A 21,967-nucleotide genomic window follows, 5' to 3' on the forward strand; every position below is an offset into this window, starting at 1 on the left:
GTAAATGAGATGAATTATTTGTTGAAATTTTATATTTCAAGTGACAGAAATAAATACCGTAAAATTATAATTCCGCTATCTTTTTTCCGAATATTTTCTGGACGGACTATACTTTTATGTGGTACATGAAAATGCAAATTAAACTTGGTGTTAAAAATTTTGCAAAACATAAACAGCAAGAGGGGTTTTCTTAAGTCTTCTGTGCATTGTTCTTCCTTGCATCTTGAACAGATGTCCCACGGGATTGTTTTTGTGCTAAAGCTAATACAATTTATCCATCTGTAATGCAAACTGTGACTTTAAAAAAGTTCTTACATATTACTTGGTCACATCAATTTTCATCCGGTAAAGTATATACACGAGTTTTAGACCTACATGAATTTTGATTGTTGGTATAAGTTCTCTTTTTGTCTTCTAGTTTTATTTGCCCTTGAATAAAAGCATTTATCATTGACCAGTTAAGCGAATAGTATTTTTTAAAGATTCTTTGCTTTCGTTTATTAGAAATTTTCATGTAAGACTTCATTTTGCACGAACATAGTCCAGCAATGAGTTTTTTAGCATTTTTATGTTTTCCTCCTTCTGTGGCATATTCTTCCCCTTTCTTCCTGACCATGTTTCTTTCATACCTCGCATGATTATCAAGATTTCTTACCCTGTTTCTGGAATTTTGGTGCGATTTGCAGGTATATTTAGAAATATCTTGCTTGTTTTATATTGAAATATCAATAATATTATAACTGTCTCAACATTTTTGAAGAACCTGGATTATAATCGCTATCCAAATTGCTCAAAAAGGATCCAAAAGCTTCGATGTGTCACTGCTTATGTTTACATCCACCATGTTTCTGTTGGTTGGGTAGTTTTTCTGAAAGCTTCCTGTAACATTTTTTAGTGCGAAATCCAGTTTATAGACGGGGACACTGAGGTGATCAATTTACGGCTCTACAAAGGATGCTGGTGATCAGTTTGCTCTATCTCGGAAGGTCTAATGATTTTATGGGGGCTATAAGGTGATGAGTTAGTACACGTCCAAAGATGGAACAAAAACACGATGGCCAAATATTCTAACCCAAATGGTAAGTATTATGGATGTTTAGTATATACTTCTTGAGTTCTCTTCGAATACCAACAATTATTATCATAAAAACTGCATTCTTTCAAAAGAGCTTCTACAGCGCGTTCAGTAATGGTTTCACAAAATTGAAATGGTGGTTGATTATCGTCTTTGTTAAATTTCTGAACCAGTTTAAATTTATAGGGAAGGAGTTTCTCAAAACTTAAAATTAGACTTACGGTCTTCGCCCAATTTCAGATATTTTCACAATATTTTGTATTCTAAAAGGTAGATCCACAAAGCGGCTACCGTTACTTCTTCCTTTACGCAATTTTTATTTTCCATACATCCTGTTTGTCGAAATTATTTTGAAAAGTTTCTGACGATTACATTGTTTTTTTAGGTGTTGATCATTGAAACCGTTCTGGTCAATGTTAATGCATTGATTTTATTTTTCAAATAATACTCAACAACTATATCTACTCTATCCTAAATAGAAAAAACCATTTTTATGTTTGACTCGTTCGTAGACTTAAACTATTAATGAAAATAAAATGACCTAAGCAAACACTAAACCAAACTATTTAATTACCAAAACTGTACACTAAATTAAAATTAACTTTCAAATAAAGAACTAAATATAGACATTGTTTTCTCAAGGAATTGTTTACTTTTATTCCAATTAATTATGCATTGATTACTTTTATAACTACTGAAAGCTATATGCTATATGCTTATCAAACTTTCAAATAACATTTATTTAGCGAGTCATTTAATTTTTCGTTAGAAAACTTTGGTATGATTCTAATACTAGATTCTAAATATGCCTATGTAAATAGATCTGTCTTTCATCAAATATCCCAAATACATTTAAAATAATCTCTTTCAGTTAATAAATAAATAAAATATTTAGTTTCTTAAAAATAAGAACTGTTGAACAAAAAAGTTTTGGCGCTTTATAAATTGTTAAAGAACTTTCAATTATTGTGTTTGGTCTAACTTACCTGTCATTGTGAAGATTCCTACGAACAGGCCGATGTTTCTACCTGCTAACATAACTTCTTCTTCTGAATCGTTGCCTTCTTCTTTTTTTCGCCCCGCCCATATTCCGACACCCAAAATAAGGATATAAAAAATAACTATAGATATTACTCCTGCTACGTTAATCATTTTCTAAATCTGTAATAAAAAAAAAAGAAAAGATAGTTAGACAAAGTTAAGCATATATTTAAACAAAATCTTAAACACTATGTTTTAAAATCACTTTTTGTTAAAAGTACTTAAGAAATATTTACTATATGTCTGATCCTATGTCCCTATAAATTGAACAGTGAAGTATGGACCTTTTCTTTTGTCGTATTATAGGACAAAATGATGTAAGTTAATTATAAAACAGAAATAAGCACAAGTATTAAATTATAGTTAGATTTGAAAAAGTACTTTGCTGGATACTTGTTACAACATATTATCCAGAATGCTAAGAGAGACACTCAACAGATTTGCTGATGATAAACTAGGTGAGTCTCAGGTAGAGTTAATAGATCAGTAAGAGATCAGATTTTTACGCTAAAAGATATCCAGACTACCTGCTCTGAATATAAGGTAACCCTTTATGCATTGTTTATAGATTTTAAAAAAGCGTATGAGAGTATAAAAAGAAATCAAATGTATGAAGTATTGAGCTCCTTGGGCATACCCTAAAAACGCGTTAGGTTAGTAAGGCTGATGGCTAGTTAGTATGGACAGGATTTTCATCAAATGAGTTTGAAGTTAATAGAGGTCTTAGACAAGGAGATCCGTTATCTATGATTCTTATTAATTTGATATTGGTAACAATAATCAGAACTAGCCGAGTTAAAACAACCGGATCCATTTTCAACAGTGAATATCAATGTCTGACCTTCGTTGATGATCTAACTATTCTAACGAAACCAAGAAAAAAATTACAAAATTTTATAAAAAGGTTAGAAAAGAAGGCACACTATTTTGACGAAATAAATCAGGAAAAGTCAAAGTACGTGATACTAGAAAATATACAGCAAAATGAAGAGGCGCAGTTTACTTTCATATCTAATAAATCAAGGTAGAATAATTTCGAGAGAGTGGTCCACTTTACTTATGTGTTTATGAGGTGGTTATTATAGAACAGAAAGGTTAAGGAATATTGGGAACTGAATGTCAGATTGGCAAAGGGAAGTAAAAAGATAAAAGAAGTCTAAGACCACTAATGAAATTCAAATAGGTATCGAGAAAAACAAAGTTAGGGAGATATAAAACAGTAATAAGGCCCACAGTAACGTATGGTAGTGAAGTATGGCCAATGAAAAAAGCAAATACAGAGAAATTGGAAAGATAAGAAAGAAAATGGTCAGAGCTATATATGGAGGCAAAAACACGGTGTAAGATTGGGTGCGACGAAAAAACAGGGGGCTAGAGAAACAGTATAACGTACCAAGTATCAGTCGCTTCATAAAAGCACAGACAGTGAGATGGATGAGGCACGTGATGGGAATGGAAAGGAAGAGAATGTCAAAGATAATTCTAAAACGGCGCCCAATCACAAAAAGAGGAAAAGTGCGATCCAGAAAAATATAGTTTGATAGCGTACAGGAAGATCTCAAAAAAGAGGGAATTTATTCTTAGGAAGAAAGAGCAATAAACAGGGCTGAATGAAGGAGAATTGTAAGCTAATTTAGTAGGCAAGGAGCATGATTGGGCAAGAAGTCACCCCATTTGATAAAAGTTTTGTAATAATATATTGTATTATATTATTTATATTAAATGTATTTTATTAGAATAAAACTATAATTGTAAAAATATTGGAGAGGAACAAATTCGTTAAATAAGAAAATAATCTGTTAAACAATCATTTGGGGAATTTCAAGAAACCTGAAACAGAGTAATAAATAAAAACAAGTTTTTTGTTGTCGTGTAAGGAATAAGTACCTGTAGATATTAAATGTTTGTTTTTTATTGTATAGAAAGAACAGATATGTGAATTTTTGCAGATGTAATTAAGTAACCAATATTTTATGTATGAGTCGAATTTTGACCAATAAAAATTGGAGAAACGGGATAGGAGAAAGGGAACAAGCAAAGAAGTTGAAGTTGAGAAATCAAAAGGTAATTTTACTGCAGCTCCTTGAAGACAACCGTTGTCTAAATAATTAGAGACAAGATCTCGTGAAATACTAAAAAAATAATAAAGAAAATTTAACTGTGTCTGAAATCTAGGAGTATAGAGGGTTCACAGGCGTTATATAAGTCAATTTCTTTATACAAGTTTGGTAGGAAAGGTACAAGGCTAAACGCCAAAAGTATAGTTTTTATATACAATTCTAATCAAATATAGGGGCAGCAAGCATTATCTTCTTGCTGCCCGTATTCTTTAGGTGCCGTGTCCGTATTCTAACGTTGGTCATCATCATGTTTACATTTTCCTGAAACCGTTCAGCTGCTGCTGCGCGAAATAATTCTTCTACTGTGATTCTCAATCATGATCGTCGGATAGCAATTCTAGGAGACGTTATGAAATCTTATAAAAAACATCAGTAGACTTCAACATAACCACAGTAGGAATTACCGCCAATTATAAGTTATCGAGAACATTTTTAATTTGTGATATTTCAACAGTTATAAATATTTATCGCATTTCATTTATTTGTAATAATTTGGCTTCTGCAGGAGTTCTTTGTTGAAATCATATATGTTTATCATTTTATTGATATTTTAAAAGATATGTATATACAAGTGTTGTGATTTTATTTGTACACAATTTTCTCGTTTTGCAATGTATTTGAAAACTCGTATTTTTGCTAGAGAAGTAGCGGATAAAATACGAACAAAATAGGGTTTCATGCGGGGCAGACATTTTCCATCTCTTCACTTATATACATATACTATAATTTATATCATATTTTTTAAATAAGTAAATATATTTTTATTGTAATTTTATAAAGACAAATTTAATATTCTTCCTTCCAAATATATTTTCCTTTTTACAAATTTTCTTAACAATTAGACATCAAAATTATATTATTAGGCCAATTTGATAATAACTTCAGTTTCTACAAGTGCCACCTTTTCCTGTCTAAGATATATTGTGTACAATTTATTTATTAATTTATTTTAAATATTTAAAAAAATATATTTAGAATTATTATAATTATATATTTCTATTCTAAATATTATTATAATAATATTTAGAATAGAAAGAATAATAGAAATGACACTTTTTCTATTTTTTCCTTTAATGTATGTAGAACATGCGGTCAGTACGGATGATATAAACCATAGTGTTTAACCCTTTCGATACTGTTGCTGTAAAAGTACGATTTTCAGTTGCAGCTTTGATGAGCGAGCGCCGTACTATTACGCAAATTAATCTCCATTAAGTTTTGTCACATTTTCTGTTCTGTACATTTTTAAGTATTTACATCTTTGGAGAGCTATAATCGTAATAGTACGTTCTACATTGTCCATCTTGCTTACTAGTATCGTCCATGTACGTTACGATCCGCAAATACACCATACTAATGCCGTACATACACGGTAGCACATCACTCACCCTAGCGCCGTATTTTCTGAATACCGTTTTTTTGAAGTTTTACGAAAAACAATTCCACTACTTCGATAAAACGAATATAAACAAACTGCCGACAAACGAAAAACCATTCAACAACTTCAATATAAAGAATATAAACTACTGAGTTATGGCAAAATATTGTAGAGGGAATTAACGTAATTTGGGCCCAAAGAAACTCATTATTTAAAATAAGACAAAACTTAGACGAAAGATTTAGATTATGTAGTTTATCTAATGGTAATATTTTGAACACTTATTGTAATTTTTTTTCGTTTCGTTTTAAATTATTCATTTTGTCAATTGTTTTATATTCACTACATTGTTTAATTTAATATTGTTTTTTTTTTAAATTTGTTACTGTGTAAAAGGATTAATAAAAAAAATTGTTTCAATCATATGCATTTCGTTTGCAAAAATTATTTACTACTTATTCATTTAATATTCACTGGTATTTAAGCTCTTTTGAATAATGTTTGATTTTTGTAAATTTTTTTCATTTTATGCACGTCCCTAAAAAATACGTTTATTTCAAAAACGTTTTACTTTTTTATTTGAAAAATTTTTCCTAGAATGTTTATACAGGGCGGACAAAAAAAATGATGGCCACATTAACCCATTAACGCCTACGGGTACCATATGGGGACACAAAACCGCCCTCTATTTATGTGCGTGTACTAACTGACAAATTTAATTTGAACGCCACTGACTGAGAACTAATCGTTCGAAATGCTCATCGGATGCGCCTGACAAGATCAGTTGCTTGTTGTACTCGCGAGTCAGAGGTTATGCTATTTTTTATTGGACAGATTATTTTCGACGACGAAAATATGGACATCCTGTTACGGTAAGTTAAATTATGTCGATCTTATTTATTTTATTGTATATATAGGCGATCGATTTTATTTAAAAAACGTATTTTCGCAATACTGGTTGTTGATTTTCTAAATATATGGTTCTAGTTTTTTATAATTTCGTCGTAAACGTCACTGTCACCATATGGGACCAGTAGGCGTACTACGGACAATATGTATTAGCCTATAGTTTTATACGATAATTTTAGTTTCAGAGGAATAACTCTTCAAGAAGCGTTAGATATCGCCTACGAATCTAATAACGAAGTCACTGATATATACATACAGCCACCTGACTGTCAGGATCTGACCGATGAGGATTCAGGGTATGAAGATAAGGGTGAGACTGTTGAAAATTTGAGTAGTCGTCATCTGTTAGCTCTAACTCTACTTTGAAAGCAAATGGGTATGGAGCAACTGGAACAATTAGGGATCACCGAATTCAAGAAGAAGTTCCTATACCGCCTAAAAAGATTATGGCCAAAGAAGCTCGAGGCACCTACACTTCAACTATTGAAACGAACGATGGTATTCTTTATGTGAGGTGGACGGACAATAATGTGGTAACAGTGGCCAGTACGTGTTTTTGGGGTTACTCCAGTGAAATCTGTAGAGAGATTTTTCTAGAGAGAAGAAAAGATAAAAGAAACGTACCTATAACACGTCCGGATGTAATTTCCAAATACAATAAAAACATGGGAGGCATCGATCTGATGGATGCAAATGTATCTTAGTATGTAAAGTATATTGATTATAATAATATAATAACATACATTGTTTCAGTTATCGTATTGGTGTAAGATCAAAAAAGTGGTACTGGTCGATATTTACATATCTTATTGATGTATCTATACAAAATGCTTGGATTCTCTACCGCAAAAGTGGCAGAAATATCAGCCAGTTGGCATCATATCATAGCATCATATTTGGCAAATTACAAAACGACAGCTAAAGGTCCAGGTCGAATGCCTAAAGCTGCTGGAAGTAACAGCCGTGTTGGAGACGATGTTAGATTTAATGGGCTAAACCATTACGTAGTAGTAGTGCCAGAAGGAAAAATAAGATGTGCCGGGTTCAATTGTATAAGCAAAGGGCGTACAATGTGTATCCAGTGCGATGTTGGTTTATGTTTAGAATGTTTTATGAAATTTCACACAAATACTTAATTCAGATATTTTGTGTATACCCTGGAACGCCTACAGGGCCCATATGGTGACAGCATGTTTTTTGTATATTTTGAAATAAAAATTTATTTTTTTCCAAACGTAGGTTAATTTTACACCTTTCTTTATGAAAGTTCAAAACAAAAATCGTAAATTCAAAATTTTTTTTTTCTCGGCGTTAATGGGTTAATGAACCAATGTTAAAGTAGGTGACGCCACTTAGTGTCAATGCTAAAACTAATATAATTTTTATATTAAGCATACTAAATAATATCAAGATACCAAATTTTACTTAAATCGGTTGAATAGTTTTTATTATATTCCTAAAAATACTATAAAAAAATATTAATGAATCACCCTGTAGAACGAAAACTAGCAACATTTTGCCTAAGCAATTTGAGCTCAACGCTTTATTTTGATGTCAGCTATTACCCATTAACTAATGTTAATTATGGGACACCCTGTATACAATTATATACATTTACATTAAAAAAATAAATTTTGCTATTTTTTACTAATTTTTTTATTTTGAATGAACATTTTTATCTCTTGTGATTAAGAAACACACGATAACCGTATCGTTTCTAAATGTTTTCTAACAATTTTATATTTTATTTATTTTGCCAATAGGAACATAGGTTCTCCTCTAACTACCATTGGACGAGACAGCAAAAATCAAAGCGCCTATCAAAATCCCTTTCTTTCAATGTGTGAATGATTTTTGGTATAAATGGCTTGTATTTATTTAGTTTCAAAATTCTTGCTATTGTATCTTTACTTACAGTTTATTGCATCAACGACTTCCATCTTGCGCAATAAGAGTTTTGGATTTTCTATCATAGACAACATTACTTCAAAGTGTGTATTTTCATCGGCAACCAGGTTTTTCCATTTCCACTAAAATTACTTTTTATACTTCCAGTACTCCTACATGTATTTACTATTTTTGTAACGGTGAAATGGTTTATATTTTTATTGGGTCACAATCAAAACAATTTCAATTTTATCTTCTGTTCTTAATGTTGCAGGCATTTCTACTAAATTTTATAAATACTTTCCAACAAATTTGTCCAAATATAGCTGATGTTTTAAAAGAAAATGTAAAACGTATCTTGCTATAAACAGTTTATCACTGTATCCTAGATTTCACATAACTAAATAAAACGGATGTTTTGAAAGTAAATGTCAAACACATCTTGCTATAAATAAGTTTATCAGTGCTTTCTACATTTCACGTAAATAAATATAACTGATTTTTTGAAAGTAAATATCAAACATATCTTGCTATAAACAAATCATAATATGTTTATCAGTGCATCCTATACTTAGTTAAAGTTGCATTGATATTTTAGACAAAAATGTAAAATGAGGGAAAAATAAATATCTATTTTTTTAAGGTATAACGTTATATTAGTTATCTTTATCAGTTATGTATGTTCCTATTTGCAAAATAAATGCACATCTATTAATTACATGTTTAAATTGCAAAATTGTTAAAAAACATTTAGGAACGATAACGTTATCATGTGTTTCTTGAGCACAAGAGATAAAAATATTGATTCAAAATAAAAAAATTAGTAAAAAATAACAAAACTTATTTTTTCAATGTAAATGTATGTATGTACACATGTACAATTATGTTAATGAAACACTCAAGAGTGTTTCATTAACCAATTTTCTGACTGCAACCCTAATAAACTGTGTTGTTTGTATATATATATATATATATATATATATATATATATATATATATATATATATATATATATATATATATATATATATATATATATATATTATAAACGTAGATTTTAGTTTTAATCAACTTTTCTTTATAACAATTTTCGATATAGTGAAATATAAAGGTACTTACTTAGAATCTCTATTTCTGATTGAATATGTGAGGCAATTGGATTATTGGTTATTATACTAAATCGGTTATTATAAGAGACGGGGATTGTTTCGACTCTTTTTTGTGGATAAGTGCTTGTAATATTGCAAACAACTCTGCAGTGTATGACGAAATAATGGGATTGAATTTATATTTTAAGGATGTATTGGGTGTGAGTATGGCTGCACCAACACCGTCTGAAGATTTGGATGCGTCAGTGTATATCTTATAGTGATTTTTATAAGATTCCATTTCTATTAAGAATGATTATTTGATTAGGTCTGTTATAGTCTCATTTTTTTATATATACTAAGGTTAGTATTTATCTTGGGAATTGGCATTAATCAAGGTCGAGAAGTTAGGAAATTTGTTGGGAGAATTTCAGGAAATTCAAGATGTAGGTCATGAAGGTTTCTTCTAACTCTTCCGTAAAATGGTGTTTCTAGTCTTGTTGTAGAGAAAGTGTCTTGAAATCGATCTGTGAACGTACTCTTAGTGCAGGGTGTAGTAGGGTGTTCTTTATTACTATTTATTTTAGAAGCATGTGAGAAAGAAAGGTATTTGCATCGTAAACTTATGCTGATTCTCCTGTTAAGCATTGTAAACTTTCAACTGGTGTCTTTCTGAAAACGCACCTATAGCTATTCGTGAGCTGTGTTTTGAACAGTTTCTAAGGTTTTCAGTACTGATACTTTGCTTGATGAAAAAGCTATTGCACCATAGTCGAGCTTGGATCTAACTAAAGATTTATATACATGTAAGAGTGTATTTTGATTTGCTCCCAAATTTTTGCTGGAAATAGTTTTTATAAAATGTAATGCTGCTTGGCATGATTTTTTTAGTTCTTCTGTATATTTTTTCAGGGAGAGCTTATGGTCGAAAACCATACCTAAAAATCTGATATTATTTGTGAAACTGAGGGTTTGATTATATAGCTTTAGATGTGGAGTTAGGGTGTTAGGGCGTAGGATTGTAATCTGATAGTCCTAGACCATGATTCTAACTGATTGATTGTTTGTTGTAAATGTTTATCAATAGATGTAAAGTTTTTTCCTTTTTACAAGTAAAACTAAGTCATCAGCGTATAATCTTCCTTTAACAATCGGTGAGCATTGTTAAAGTATGTCGTTTATGGCTATTAGAAAAAAGGTTGAGCTTATAACTGATCCTTGAGGTACTCCGTTCTCTTGAACTTTTTTATCTGAGTTAATATTGTCTGATCGAACTATGAAGCTGCGAGATTAAAAAAAAATTGAAACAAATTTTAACATATTGCCTCTTATATTTCAATTATGCAATTTTGATATGTAATTAAATCGCCAGACAGTATAATAAGCTTTATTAATATCAAAAAATGCGATACAATCTTGCTTATTTGCAAATGCTTTATGTATTCCTGACTCTAAGTCTTTATTAGGTTATCTATAGTGGATCGATTTTGCCTAAATCCGCTTTGTTGTGGAATAAGTAGTTTTTGTTGTTATAAATACCATCTCAGCCTTTTATTTACTATTTTCTCTAACACTTTACATATAATATTGGTTAAAAATATTGGTCGATATGACTCAGGTGATGTCCGGGATTTCTCAGACATAGCCTTCTCAGTCCCAGAAAATTTTTTGTCTTTTAATTTCTATATTTCGGTGTGTTTTATGTTACATTAAGCATCAAAATAGAAAAAAAAAATAAAAAAACAAAATTTTTATGGCAGCCATCTTTAAAATCCAATGTATCCTATAAGCGACATTGAGTTTCAAGATAATCAAAAATTCTTAAAAGCAATTTGTGTTTATGAGTAACATAGCCATGATTTTTTATAAATACATCAAAAATAAATACATAACATTATTAAGTAATAAAGTATGATAAAAATTAACAGGTAGATAATGAATGGTGTCAGTTCATACACAACATTGATGCTGTTTCGGTTTTCTTGGAGGCAGAGGAACACCTGACATGTAGAACATCGATTCTGGCTGAGTTGACGTACTGGTCATAGTTCATGGTATAGCTTGAAGCAGTTTCGGTTTTCTTAGATGCATTCGGCATCTATTTTTTTTTGTTAGGGTTGAGATTTCTGGTAGATGCAAAGTGTGCTTTTTACGGAGCAAGTCTGAAGGGTGGGATATCCTGGGTTGCTTTCGAGGAGGGGGCAAGGAACACTAATAATCTGGATCACTGAACAAATTCCCTTCGTTGGCTTAGTGAAGATGTTCGTTCTGTTGTAATGGAAACACCAAACAATAGTAGCAGAGTTTATTGTTGAGACGTACACTATGGGTGTAGACCCGGGATTACTTTGAGTAGAGACTGATGAAGTTGATCGTTGAAGACTATATGTTCGTTGAGTGAATATTGATTGAATGCTTCTCTAGTCAAGAGATATTAGTTTTATATAAATTCTATTTGGGTCAATATTTTTCGCGTACCTAGCGTGATATGTGTATTTAATTTATGTAAATTGTTTAACTTTGTCAGTACTTTTGACTGATGTCCAAATTATTATTTATAATTGACCAAATGTGTATGTAACCTAATTAACTACGTGTGTGTATTTAATAACAAATAGATTCATTCGGTCTACTGGGTGATAAAATTATACTGTCCAATTTCGGATATGAATTATGAAGATTTGATATTGGACATACTGCGGAATCAGTGTCAATACTCAAAGTTTACATATAAGTATTACATAACATAGTAAAATTCACACATGATAAATTATAAATAGTTTAAGAATAATCAATAATCTTCCAACCGTACCCTAGCTATCAATGTCCGACTCTATCTCTAGATTAAAATTAGGGCAATTGGATGAAAATGTGGAAAGTGGGATGTCAACTTGGGAAGTCGACCGTACATTGTTGTGCCGATTACTAACTAATACAGGTACTTCCTGTTCGTTAGTCTGAGTTTGTGGATTCCCTGAACGACATAGTCGTGCAACAGGACGGTACTTCCATAACGTGAGTATCCCAATTATTACCATTATAGTAATGATCCCGGTGGCCACAAAATAATGCCAATTAGATTTGTGAATCGATCGCCACTGCGTATGCGTCATTTCTTGTTCCAGACTCTCCTCCTCAAGTAACACATGACGTAGCTCTCCTCCTGGTATGTCAAGGTAGGTGTTTAGAGGCGTGTTAAACTTGCGGGGTGTCCTCGCCACCAGTTGGGCCACGGGAGTGATTGGCGACTTCAGGTAACTCGTCACTGCTCTGTCCACCCCACTGCTAGTGGGGAGTAATGTAATATTTTTCGTTTGGGCGATACATTTGGGTGAAAGCTTCAGGAATGTGACTCGTTCCAGTACTCTTTCGCTCCGATTTCCATCGCAAATAATAGATATGTGTATCGTGACTGGCGTGATAACTAGCCAGAGGTTGGGAGTACCCATCTTACTCCATTGAGCTGTCTGTATTGTCCTGGCTACCACTGGACATGTGCTATTCTTAGATCGCTCATAAATTTCTTCTAGTATGCAGTTTGGTTGGGTATCCATGTTTCTTATAGCCGTTGGTGAGCACGCTATCTGCGCCTTTGTCAACAGTAAGCACCTTTCTCTATCTTCCGTGGTCAATTCGAGGTAGTGCAGTGTGTTATAATCTACGACCAGTAGATTCCTTGGGGCGACAAATGTGCGCAACACCGACCCCTCAACGTTAAGTGGTATGGCCGTGACTTTGAGCATGCTGTACTTATTTTTCCCTGTCACTATGAAGTAGCCGATGACTGTTATATATCTGTCGTCATGACTGACTTCTGTTTCTATAATGGGTTGTCGTCGTATTTCGATCCCTTGAGGCAGTATCTGCCCTGCTTTCCCTATTAATTTGGTTATTTCACCCGGTTTCACTATATCAATGAAGTGTCCGTGGTTATAGTGAAGGTTTAATATGCCCTCGTAAAATTGAGTATATTCGTTTATGAAGTCCATAACTTGTAATGCTATCGTTTGTATTCGTAACGTGCTATATTCGGTTTCTAGTTTTTGTGCTTTGTCTTCTACTTCGTTAAGTCCTTTAGATATTTCTTGTAGACCTGTGATTAGTGCTTTGTTAAGCTTGTTCATTTGCTCGTTTATCCTGTTCTCTGTGTGATTGATTGATGTTATTGTTTCTAACATTATCTTCGCCTGGTGCTGTGATCCCTTTATTAGCTCCTTTTGGTTATTATCTAATGCTTCAATGTTACTGTAGGCTTCGTCATTGACTCCAAATACTGAGGTTAATATTGTTCCTAATATTCCTCTTCTTTCCCTTCCTTTTATTTCTACTGTCAGCCCCTCGCTTACTGACTCCGCCTTTCTTTGTCCTTCCTCCAATTTCTCTATTATATCCTTACAATTCACGATTTTTATCTCATGACACAGTTCTCGTACGCCTTGTATCATATTTCCTATTAGTTGGTGCTCTGTTCGAATTCTTCCTTTTTCGAGTAACACCTTTATTCGAAATGTTCCCCGGTCTATGACGACCTCTCCAAGGTCTTCTGTGAAAAATCCTGGTACCGGATTATATATTTTATACGGTTCTGCCTTTATGGGTTTTAACATCGTTAAAAACATTATAGCTACTAGTATTTTCTTCCATCTTAGTGCTGCTGCCTTTTTCGGCTTTCCCTGTTTCTCTTCTTCCAGTCGTATTAGCTTATGTATGGGTCTTTTAGTCAGTTTCCCGTTTGCCTTTCTCACTGTTACTACTCTGGTTAATCCCTCCGCTCCAGGGTGTGTTTCTGTTACCCTCGCTAATGGCCATCTGCCTGGAGGTGTATCCTCTTCTTTAATTATAACTATTTCTTCTTCTTTTATGTTAGGGTGCGCCTTATGCCATCTATTTCTCTGTTGTAATTGGTGCAGGTATTCCTGTTTCCAAATTTTCCAGAAGTCTCTTTTTATTTTCTCCACTAATCTCCACCTCGTCGGCATCTTCAAATAAGTCGTAAGCTCTTCTTCCCGATTTGGTGATATAATTTCTCTCCCTATAAGGAAGTGAGCTGGTGTCAGGGCTATTTTCCCTTCAGGGTCTTCTGATGACCCACATAATGGTCTCGAGTTCATACATGCTTCTATTTGTGCCAGCACCGTACTCAATTCTTCATATGTTAGAACTGTTTCCCCGATGATTCTTTTCAAGTGATATTTCATTATTCGCACTGCGCTCTCCCATAATCCTCCGAAATGTGGTGCATATGCAGGTATGACATGCCACTGGGTACCTAGTGCCAGTAATCCTTGTTTTATCTCGTCATCTATTTTTTGATTTTCTTTTTTCAACAAATTTGCTGTTCCTACGAATGTGGTTCCGTTATCGCTGTATACGTTGTTGCACTGTCCTCTGCGTGCCGTAAATCTCTTGAACGCTGCGATGAAAGCATCCGTAGACATATCGCTTACTACCTCAAGGTGTACTGCCTTCGTTGACAGACACACAAATACTGAGATGTAGCCCTTATAGCTCCTCTGTCCTCTGCCTCTCGTGGTACTTATTTTTATTGGCCCGGCATAATCTATCCCTGTGTTAGTAAAGGGATGACTCGGGTTCACTCTGTCTTTCGGTAGATCTCCCATTAATTGTTGTGCTGCTTGGCTTTTATACCTCCTGCACCTTAAACATTTTGCTAGATGATCTTTCACGGTTCTTCTGCCGTTGATTATCCAGTATTTCCTTTTTATGTACTGTAGTGTTTGTTGTAATCCGCTATGTAGATTTCTTGCGTGACTATCTGTTATAAGTAACTTTGTTAATGCACTATCCTTTGGCAAAATTATCGGATGTTTTTCTCCGTACTTTAGATTCGTGTGTCTCAGTCTTCCGGTGACTCTTAGAATTCCTTGTCTATCCAGGGATGGTACCAATGACGCTGATTTATTTTTCTTGTCTAATTACTGTTTCTTCTCCAGCTTATTTATTTCTGGTTTGAAGTAGGCGTGCTGTGTGTGCTTTATCACCTTTAATAGAGTTTCCTCTAATTCTTGGACTGTAAGCTGACTTTGTCCATTGTCCTTCTTTTTTCTGCATTTGTCTGCAAATCTCCTACAATATGAAAGTACTCTTCTCATTCTTTCTAAATTTGAGAATCTCTCGCATATGTCCTCCTTTATCGTTGTCGTGTGCACCGTTATTTTCGTTTTGACTTCCTCCTCATTTGTCTCTGGTATTTCTTCTGATTCCTGAGTTAAAGTTTTGTTACAAGTCAGCCAAGTTGGTCCCTTCCACCATAGCTCTGCTTCTAATAATTCTGATGCGGTACTTCCACGTGAGAGGATGTCCGCTGGATTTTCCTTTGTATCTACCTTATGCCAATTTTTCGGTCCTATAACGCGTCTTATTTCCTCTACTCTGTTGGCGACGAACATTTTCCACCTTTTTGATGATCCCCTTATCCAAGCCAGGGTTATCGTTGAGTCCGACCATGCATATACCTCAATGTTTTCCCTGTTCAATGCTTGTAGGGTTTTCTTCATTAAATTTGCTAGTAGTACCGCGGCACACAGCTCGAGCCTCGGTAACGTCGTTTTCCCTTTCAATGGTGCGACTTTCGATTTTGCTATCATTAGATTCGTTTTAATTTCTGGGCCTAATACCCTTGAGTAGATTACCGCTCCATATCCTTTCATAGACGCATCTGCAAATCCATGCAGTTCTACTCTGTTTATCTTGCTTAAGTTGTTCCACCTGGGCAATGTTATTTTCTCCAGATTTACTAATTGCGCCTGGTATGTATTCCACCTGCTTTGTTGGTTGCTAGTTAATTCTTTATCCCAACTGGTCTTTTGCTCCCATAATTCCTGTATGAACATTTTCGCCTGAATTACTACAGGTGCTATCCATCCCAGTGGGTCGTATAGTTTTGCTACTTCTGACAGTACGTGTCTTTTCGTTATTTTCTTTGCCGTCGTTATCCCTATTTTAAATGTGATTATATCCTCTTTAGGTGACCAGTGTATTCCTAACGTTTTCCGTACTTCTTCTTGTTTGAATGCCTTCGAGTCTACGTTCCTCATATCCTCCGGTACGTTCTCCATTATTTTTTCTTCGTTGCTCAACCATTTTCTAAGAGTGAAACCTCCTTTTCTGAACAGTTGTATTAATTCCTTTTGGGCTGTTTCTGCTTCCTGCACTGTCTCAGCTCCTCCTAGTATATCGTCTACATACATGTTTTCTTTTACAATTTTCGATGCCAACGGGAACCTCGCTCCTTCGTCTTCTTGTAATTGTTGTATTGTTCTTAACGCTAAAAAGGGTGCTGCGGCCGTGCCGTATGTCACCGTCGTTAAGTTATACTCTTGTATGTGGTCCTTTGTGTCCTTTCTCCACAAAATTTTTTGATATTTTTGGTCTTCTTCTGCCATTCTGATTTGTCTAAACATTTTTTCCAGATCCGCTGAGTATGCTACCTTATTGGATCTCCATCGTAATAGTATATTTGTCAAGTCTTGTTGTAATTTCCGCCCTGTGTGCATAATATCATTCAGGCTTACTGCCGATGAGCTTTTGCTTGATGCGTCAAACACGGCTCTTATTTTCGTTGTAGTACTGTCCTCTTTTCTCACTGGATGATGAGGTAAGTAGTACCCATCTCCCTGGTTTTCTGCTATTACCATATGACCTTGGTTTTCATAATCTTCCATGAATTGTCTGTAATTCGCTTCTAACTGTTTGTCTTTTGCAAACTTCCTTTCTAGTTGCATCAATCTGGCGAATGCTTACTGTTTAGATTCTCCTAACTTTGCGACGTCTTCCCTAAACGGAATTTTTACTTCGTATCTCCCTTCTTCATTCCTTTTTACAGTCTGTCGATACAGTTCTTCACATTCTTGTTCTTCCACTGAGAAACTTGTATCCTGATTTACTTCTTCTAATTCCCAGAAGTTCTTTATTTGTACGTCCATTTCTTGTCTTGATATCATACAGCATACTTCTGCTTTTATATTCTCCCTTTCTCGTGCTATTCCCGAAACTATCCATCCTAGTTTGGTGTTTTGACTCAGGAGTCCATTACTTATTCTGTGCATCCCTTCTGTCAATATGTAACTGTATTCTTTTACTCCTAGTAGTAAGTCGATCTTCCCTACCTTGTAATATCTTGGATCTGCCAGTATTGCATTTTTCTCGTTATAGTCCGGTAGAATTATATCCTTTTCCGGTAAATTCCTTGTTATCTTCGGTAGTACTAGTGCTTCTATTTCCATCTCGAAGTCACTTTCGTAATGAGTTTCGATTAAAAGTTTCATACTCCAGTTGGCTGTTTTTTCTCCTGACGAGCCTATCCCGGATATGGTCGCCTGTATGGGCTTCCTTGTTGTTCCTAGCGTCGTCGCAGCTTGTTCCGTTATAAATGCGCATTGTGACCCTTGGTCGATTAGTGCTCTCATTATGTGTGAATCTCCTTTCGCATCTCTTATGCGTACCACAGCTGTCGCTAGTAATGCTTCACCTTCCTTATGGCTTGCACAGTTTACTGAATTCTGCCCTCTTTGCTGGTCGTTGCTATTCCTAGGCCCATTGGTATCTTGTGTATTTTCTCGCCTTCCGTTATTTTGTTCTCTGGCGTTGTATGGATTATTATTTCCTCCTCTGTACCTATCAGCTTGGTACCCGTTTCTTCTATTGTTTGAATCTCTTCCATTTCTTTCTTGTGTTTGTTCTCGTTTCGTTTTATTGGAGTTTCTTTTGTTGCTTGTGTTTCCTTTTTCATAATGCAACATATGGTGGTGGTCTCCGCCACAGTGTCTGCACCTATATTGTGAATAACATTGTTTTTCTTTTTTATGTGCTAGGCAGTTTGTACACAATCCTTTTTCTTTTATCATCCTGTTCCGGTCTCTTACATTGAGTTCCTGAAATTCTCTGCAGTTCGGTACTCCGTGATCTCCGTTGCATATCACGCAATGTGTTCTTGGTTTCCTAAGAGATCCTCCTTGCTTCTCTTGTCTTTTTTCTGACTCCAGCAGTTCCAGTGTCTGAAATCTTCGCTGTAGGAATGTTTGTGTCGATTTGTACGTCGGTATCTCTCTACTGTCTCCAATGTGGTTTTCGTACAGCCTCCTAGTTTCATTGTCCCATTTCGTTATGATAATTCGGGCTATCAATGGGCTCCACGCTTCCGTGTCTGTTCCTAACCCTCCTATGGCTTCCAGACTTTCGTGGAAGGTGTCATGTAGTGATTTCAATGCTCTAGCAGAAGATTCCTTTACTTCCTGCGCTAGTAGCATCCTGTCTATTAATTTAAACAATATCATCCTTGGGTTCTCATACCTATCTTTTAGCATGTTCCAGGCCACTTCGTAGTTGGCCTCGGATATGTTAAAGTGTTGTATCATTCTGTTGGCTTCCCCTCTTACTTGAGTTTTTAGGTACTGCATTTTTTCTGCGTTTGATAACTGGTCGTTTTCATGTATTACTTTAGTAAACAGATCGTGGAAAGTTCTCCACGTTTCATATCTGCCTTCATACACAGGGATTTTTACCTGCGGCAATGTCACACCGTCCCTCCTCTGTGTGCTTTCTGGCCGTTGCATTCCTGGCCTTATTTTCTTTAAAACTTCCCTGACTTTCCTCTTTAGATGATTTATTCTCTCTACTTCTCCAATATCTGTAGCGTCCAGTTCCTCATTTACTGCTGCTTCGATCATTAGTGTATTCACCTTTTCCATGTATTCTCTTAACTCTGACTGCAATTCTTCATCCTCCTGCAAGTCTTGTTCATTTTCTGGCCGTAATAATTCCTCGATTCTTTGTTTTCTTATCTGTATCTCCTTTACTTTCGGTGCTTTTCCTCTTTTCAGCACCCTTCCATATTCTTCCAACAGGGTTTTCCCCTCAATGTATGTCTTAAATACCTGATCATAGTATTTTGTTTCAAAATATTTTTCTTTCGTTATACCCCCTTCTAGCAGCTTTTCGTGGTTATTTAAAAATTTTGCCCAATATTCTTCTAATTTTTCCTGTCTATCCCGGATGTATTGTTGATTTTTCCGAGATTGGGAATCCTTTTTTGTATTTGAAACGAGCTTCACTATTTCTGTTCCTATTTCCGCTTGCTTAACGTATAGACTCTCCATGATTATTTTAAAATTTTTACATTCAGCGGTAAATATATTAGACAATACTAAATGTACGTTATGTATTAAATAAGTATACCTGTATTATAACACTTTCTTTTCTATCGGAATGTGCAATTTAGCGAAATATGAGTTTGACCTTGCCTGCTGTGCTATTCTTTGCATTGAGGTAGGTCAAGATGTAATCCACACACTCTTATAATGATATATATACATATATATATATATATATATATATATATATATATATATATATATATATATATATATATATATATTGTTATCAAAATAAATGAAATTATTTGCTACGTAATTATTTTAATTTTTCGAAATAAAATATTTAATTGTAATTAAAAGCAAGCTATATGTATGAACGTTTCTTTTTTCAAATTGTCATACAAAATTACTGTTTAGTTAATTATAGTTGTGAATGACGTTTATTTTTGTTTTATCAATTCTCTGTATTATTTAAATGGTATGCATTCTAAAGTACATTATTATACGATTGATAGAGTGGAGATTGTTGTTCTAAATTTTTAAGTTGTAATAAAAAAACTTGTTAAATTGTAAGATTGTAAAGTTGGAAGATTTTGTAATTATTCAAAAACTTACGGTTTTTTGTGTTCTTAGACGTTGAGGATCCCTCGCTTCTGGTGGGTTCTGCAATCGGTCCTGTCCTTTGGCTGCTCTGCGGCTCTAGTATGGCTCTCGGCTTTGGTACTGCTCTCGGCTCTAGTATGGCTCTCGGCTTTGGTACTGCTCTCGGCTCTAGTATGGCTCTCGGCTTTGGTACTGCTCTCGGCTCTAATATGGCTCTCGGCTTTGGTACCGCTCTCGGCTCTAGTATGGCTCTCGGCTTTGGTACCGCTCTCGGCTCTAGTACCGCTCTCGGCTCTAGTATGGCTCTCGGCTTTGGTACTGCTCTCGGCTCTGGTACTGCTCTCGGCTCTAGTATGGCTCTTGGCTTTGGTACTGCTCTCGTTCTCCCGGGTCTAGTGGTCTCTCTCTGCTACTGAGGGTGTTGCTGGCGTGGACTGTATAGGCTCTCTCAAACTTCCTTGAAGTATTCTGTTTCTCGTTAGGACCATGAACAAATTCCCTTCGTTGGCTCAGTGAAGATGTTCGTTCTGTTGTAATGGAAACACCAAACAATAGTAGCAGAGTTTATTGTTGAGACGTACACTATGGGTGTAGACCCGGGATTACTTTGAGTAGAGACTGATGAAGTTGATCGTTGAAGACTATATGTTCGTTGAGTGAATATTGATTGAATGCTTCTCTAGTCAAGAGATATTAGTTTTATATAAATTCTATTTGGGTCAATATTTTTCGCGTACCTAGCGTGATATGTGTATTTAATTTATGTAAATTGTTTAACTTTGTCAGTACTTTTGACTGATGTCCAAATTATTATTTATAATTGACCAAATGTGTATGTAACCTAATTAACTACGTGTGTGTATTTAATAACAAATAGATTCATTCGGTCTACTGGGTGATAAAATTATACTGTCCAATTTCGGATATGAATTATGAAGATTTGATATTGGACAATCACTATCCTCCGAGCTTTCCTGATGACCATGGGCCAGGAAATATATATACTCTTCTTTAAGAGATCCAAAATATCTTTTCTGTGGGTTCAAAAAAGTCACCGCTCTCGTCTGTATTCGATCCATGATGCTAAAATAACTTTATATACTTTAATACTTTAATAATTACTATTTAACTAAGATGATAAATGAGTGCCTAAAATACGTCTTTCTCGCTTGCTGGTCAAACATAGAATCCTTATAATCTCTTTGTAGTCTTCTAAGTTTTGGATATGTTGGAATTTGTTTTTTAAGATTTTTATGAAGGGTTCCGGACGTTGTTTTCTAATATCCCCGCTAAACTGGATTCTTCTCTCATTATAGCTGTATACAATGATTATTTCCCGACGATCTCCTCTCTCCTTTATTTCTGTCATTATATGTTAGTGACCTGCATACTTAATTCTTTGTGCATTCGTTTGTTGGGTTATTGGAAGGAGCAGGACGTTGTTAATAATTTACTACATGCAATATTGTTGATTTTAAATTTTGGCGGTCGTTTGTCCTTATAGACCGTTTCACACTACGACGCGAAAGATCTTTTTATATATTGTATACCCTATACTGGCCTATGCCTATATGATAATATATTCATCTGATTTTGCTATATTTTTGCAGAATCTGCGTGTTACTCTGTATACTTTGTTCATTTTACAGACATAATTATTTCTATGTCAAAGTGAAGTGTCCAGTAAAATACTTGCGATTACCTTTAGTTTAGTTTTTGTTTGGTAGAATTTGATTCCAATATTCTAAAGA

At 34.5% G+C, this 21,967-nt stretch overlaps 1 protein-coding gene across 1 annotated transcript in view; it reads right to left on the reverse strand.

Annotated features, from left to right (window-relative positions):
* Positions 1 to 21,967, reverse strand: part of ChT (choline transporter) — a 59,161-nt gene that overhangs the window by 26,451 nt on the left and 10,743 nt on the right. Inside the window, exon 2 of the mRNA XM_072544511.1 lies at positions 2,062 to 2,236. Coding sequence (XP_072400612.1) covers positions 2,062 to 2,227 — 166 coding nt within the window. The 5' untranslated portion in view covers positions 2,228 to 2,236. The remainder of the gene's footprint in view (positions 1 to 2,061; positions 2,237 to 21,967) is intronic.

The sequence above is a fragment of the Diabrotica undecimpunctata genome, chromosome 1 (genome assembly GCF_040954645.1).
Source record: "Diabrotica undecimpunctata isolate CICGRU chromosome 1, icDiaUnde3, whole genome shotgun sequence".
In the NCBI taxonomy this organism is placed as follows: Eukaryota; Metazoa; Arthropoda; class Insecta; order Coleoptera; family Chrysomelidae; genus Diabrotica; species Diabrotica undecimpunctata.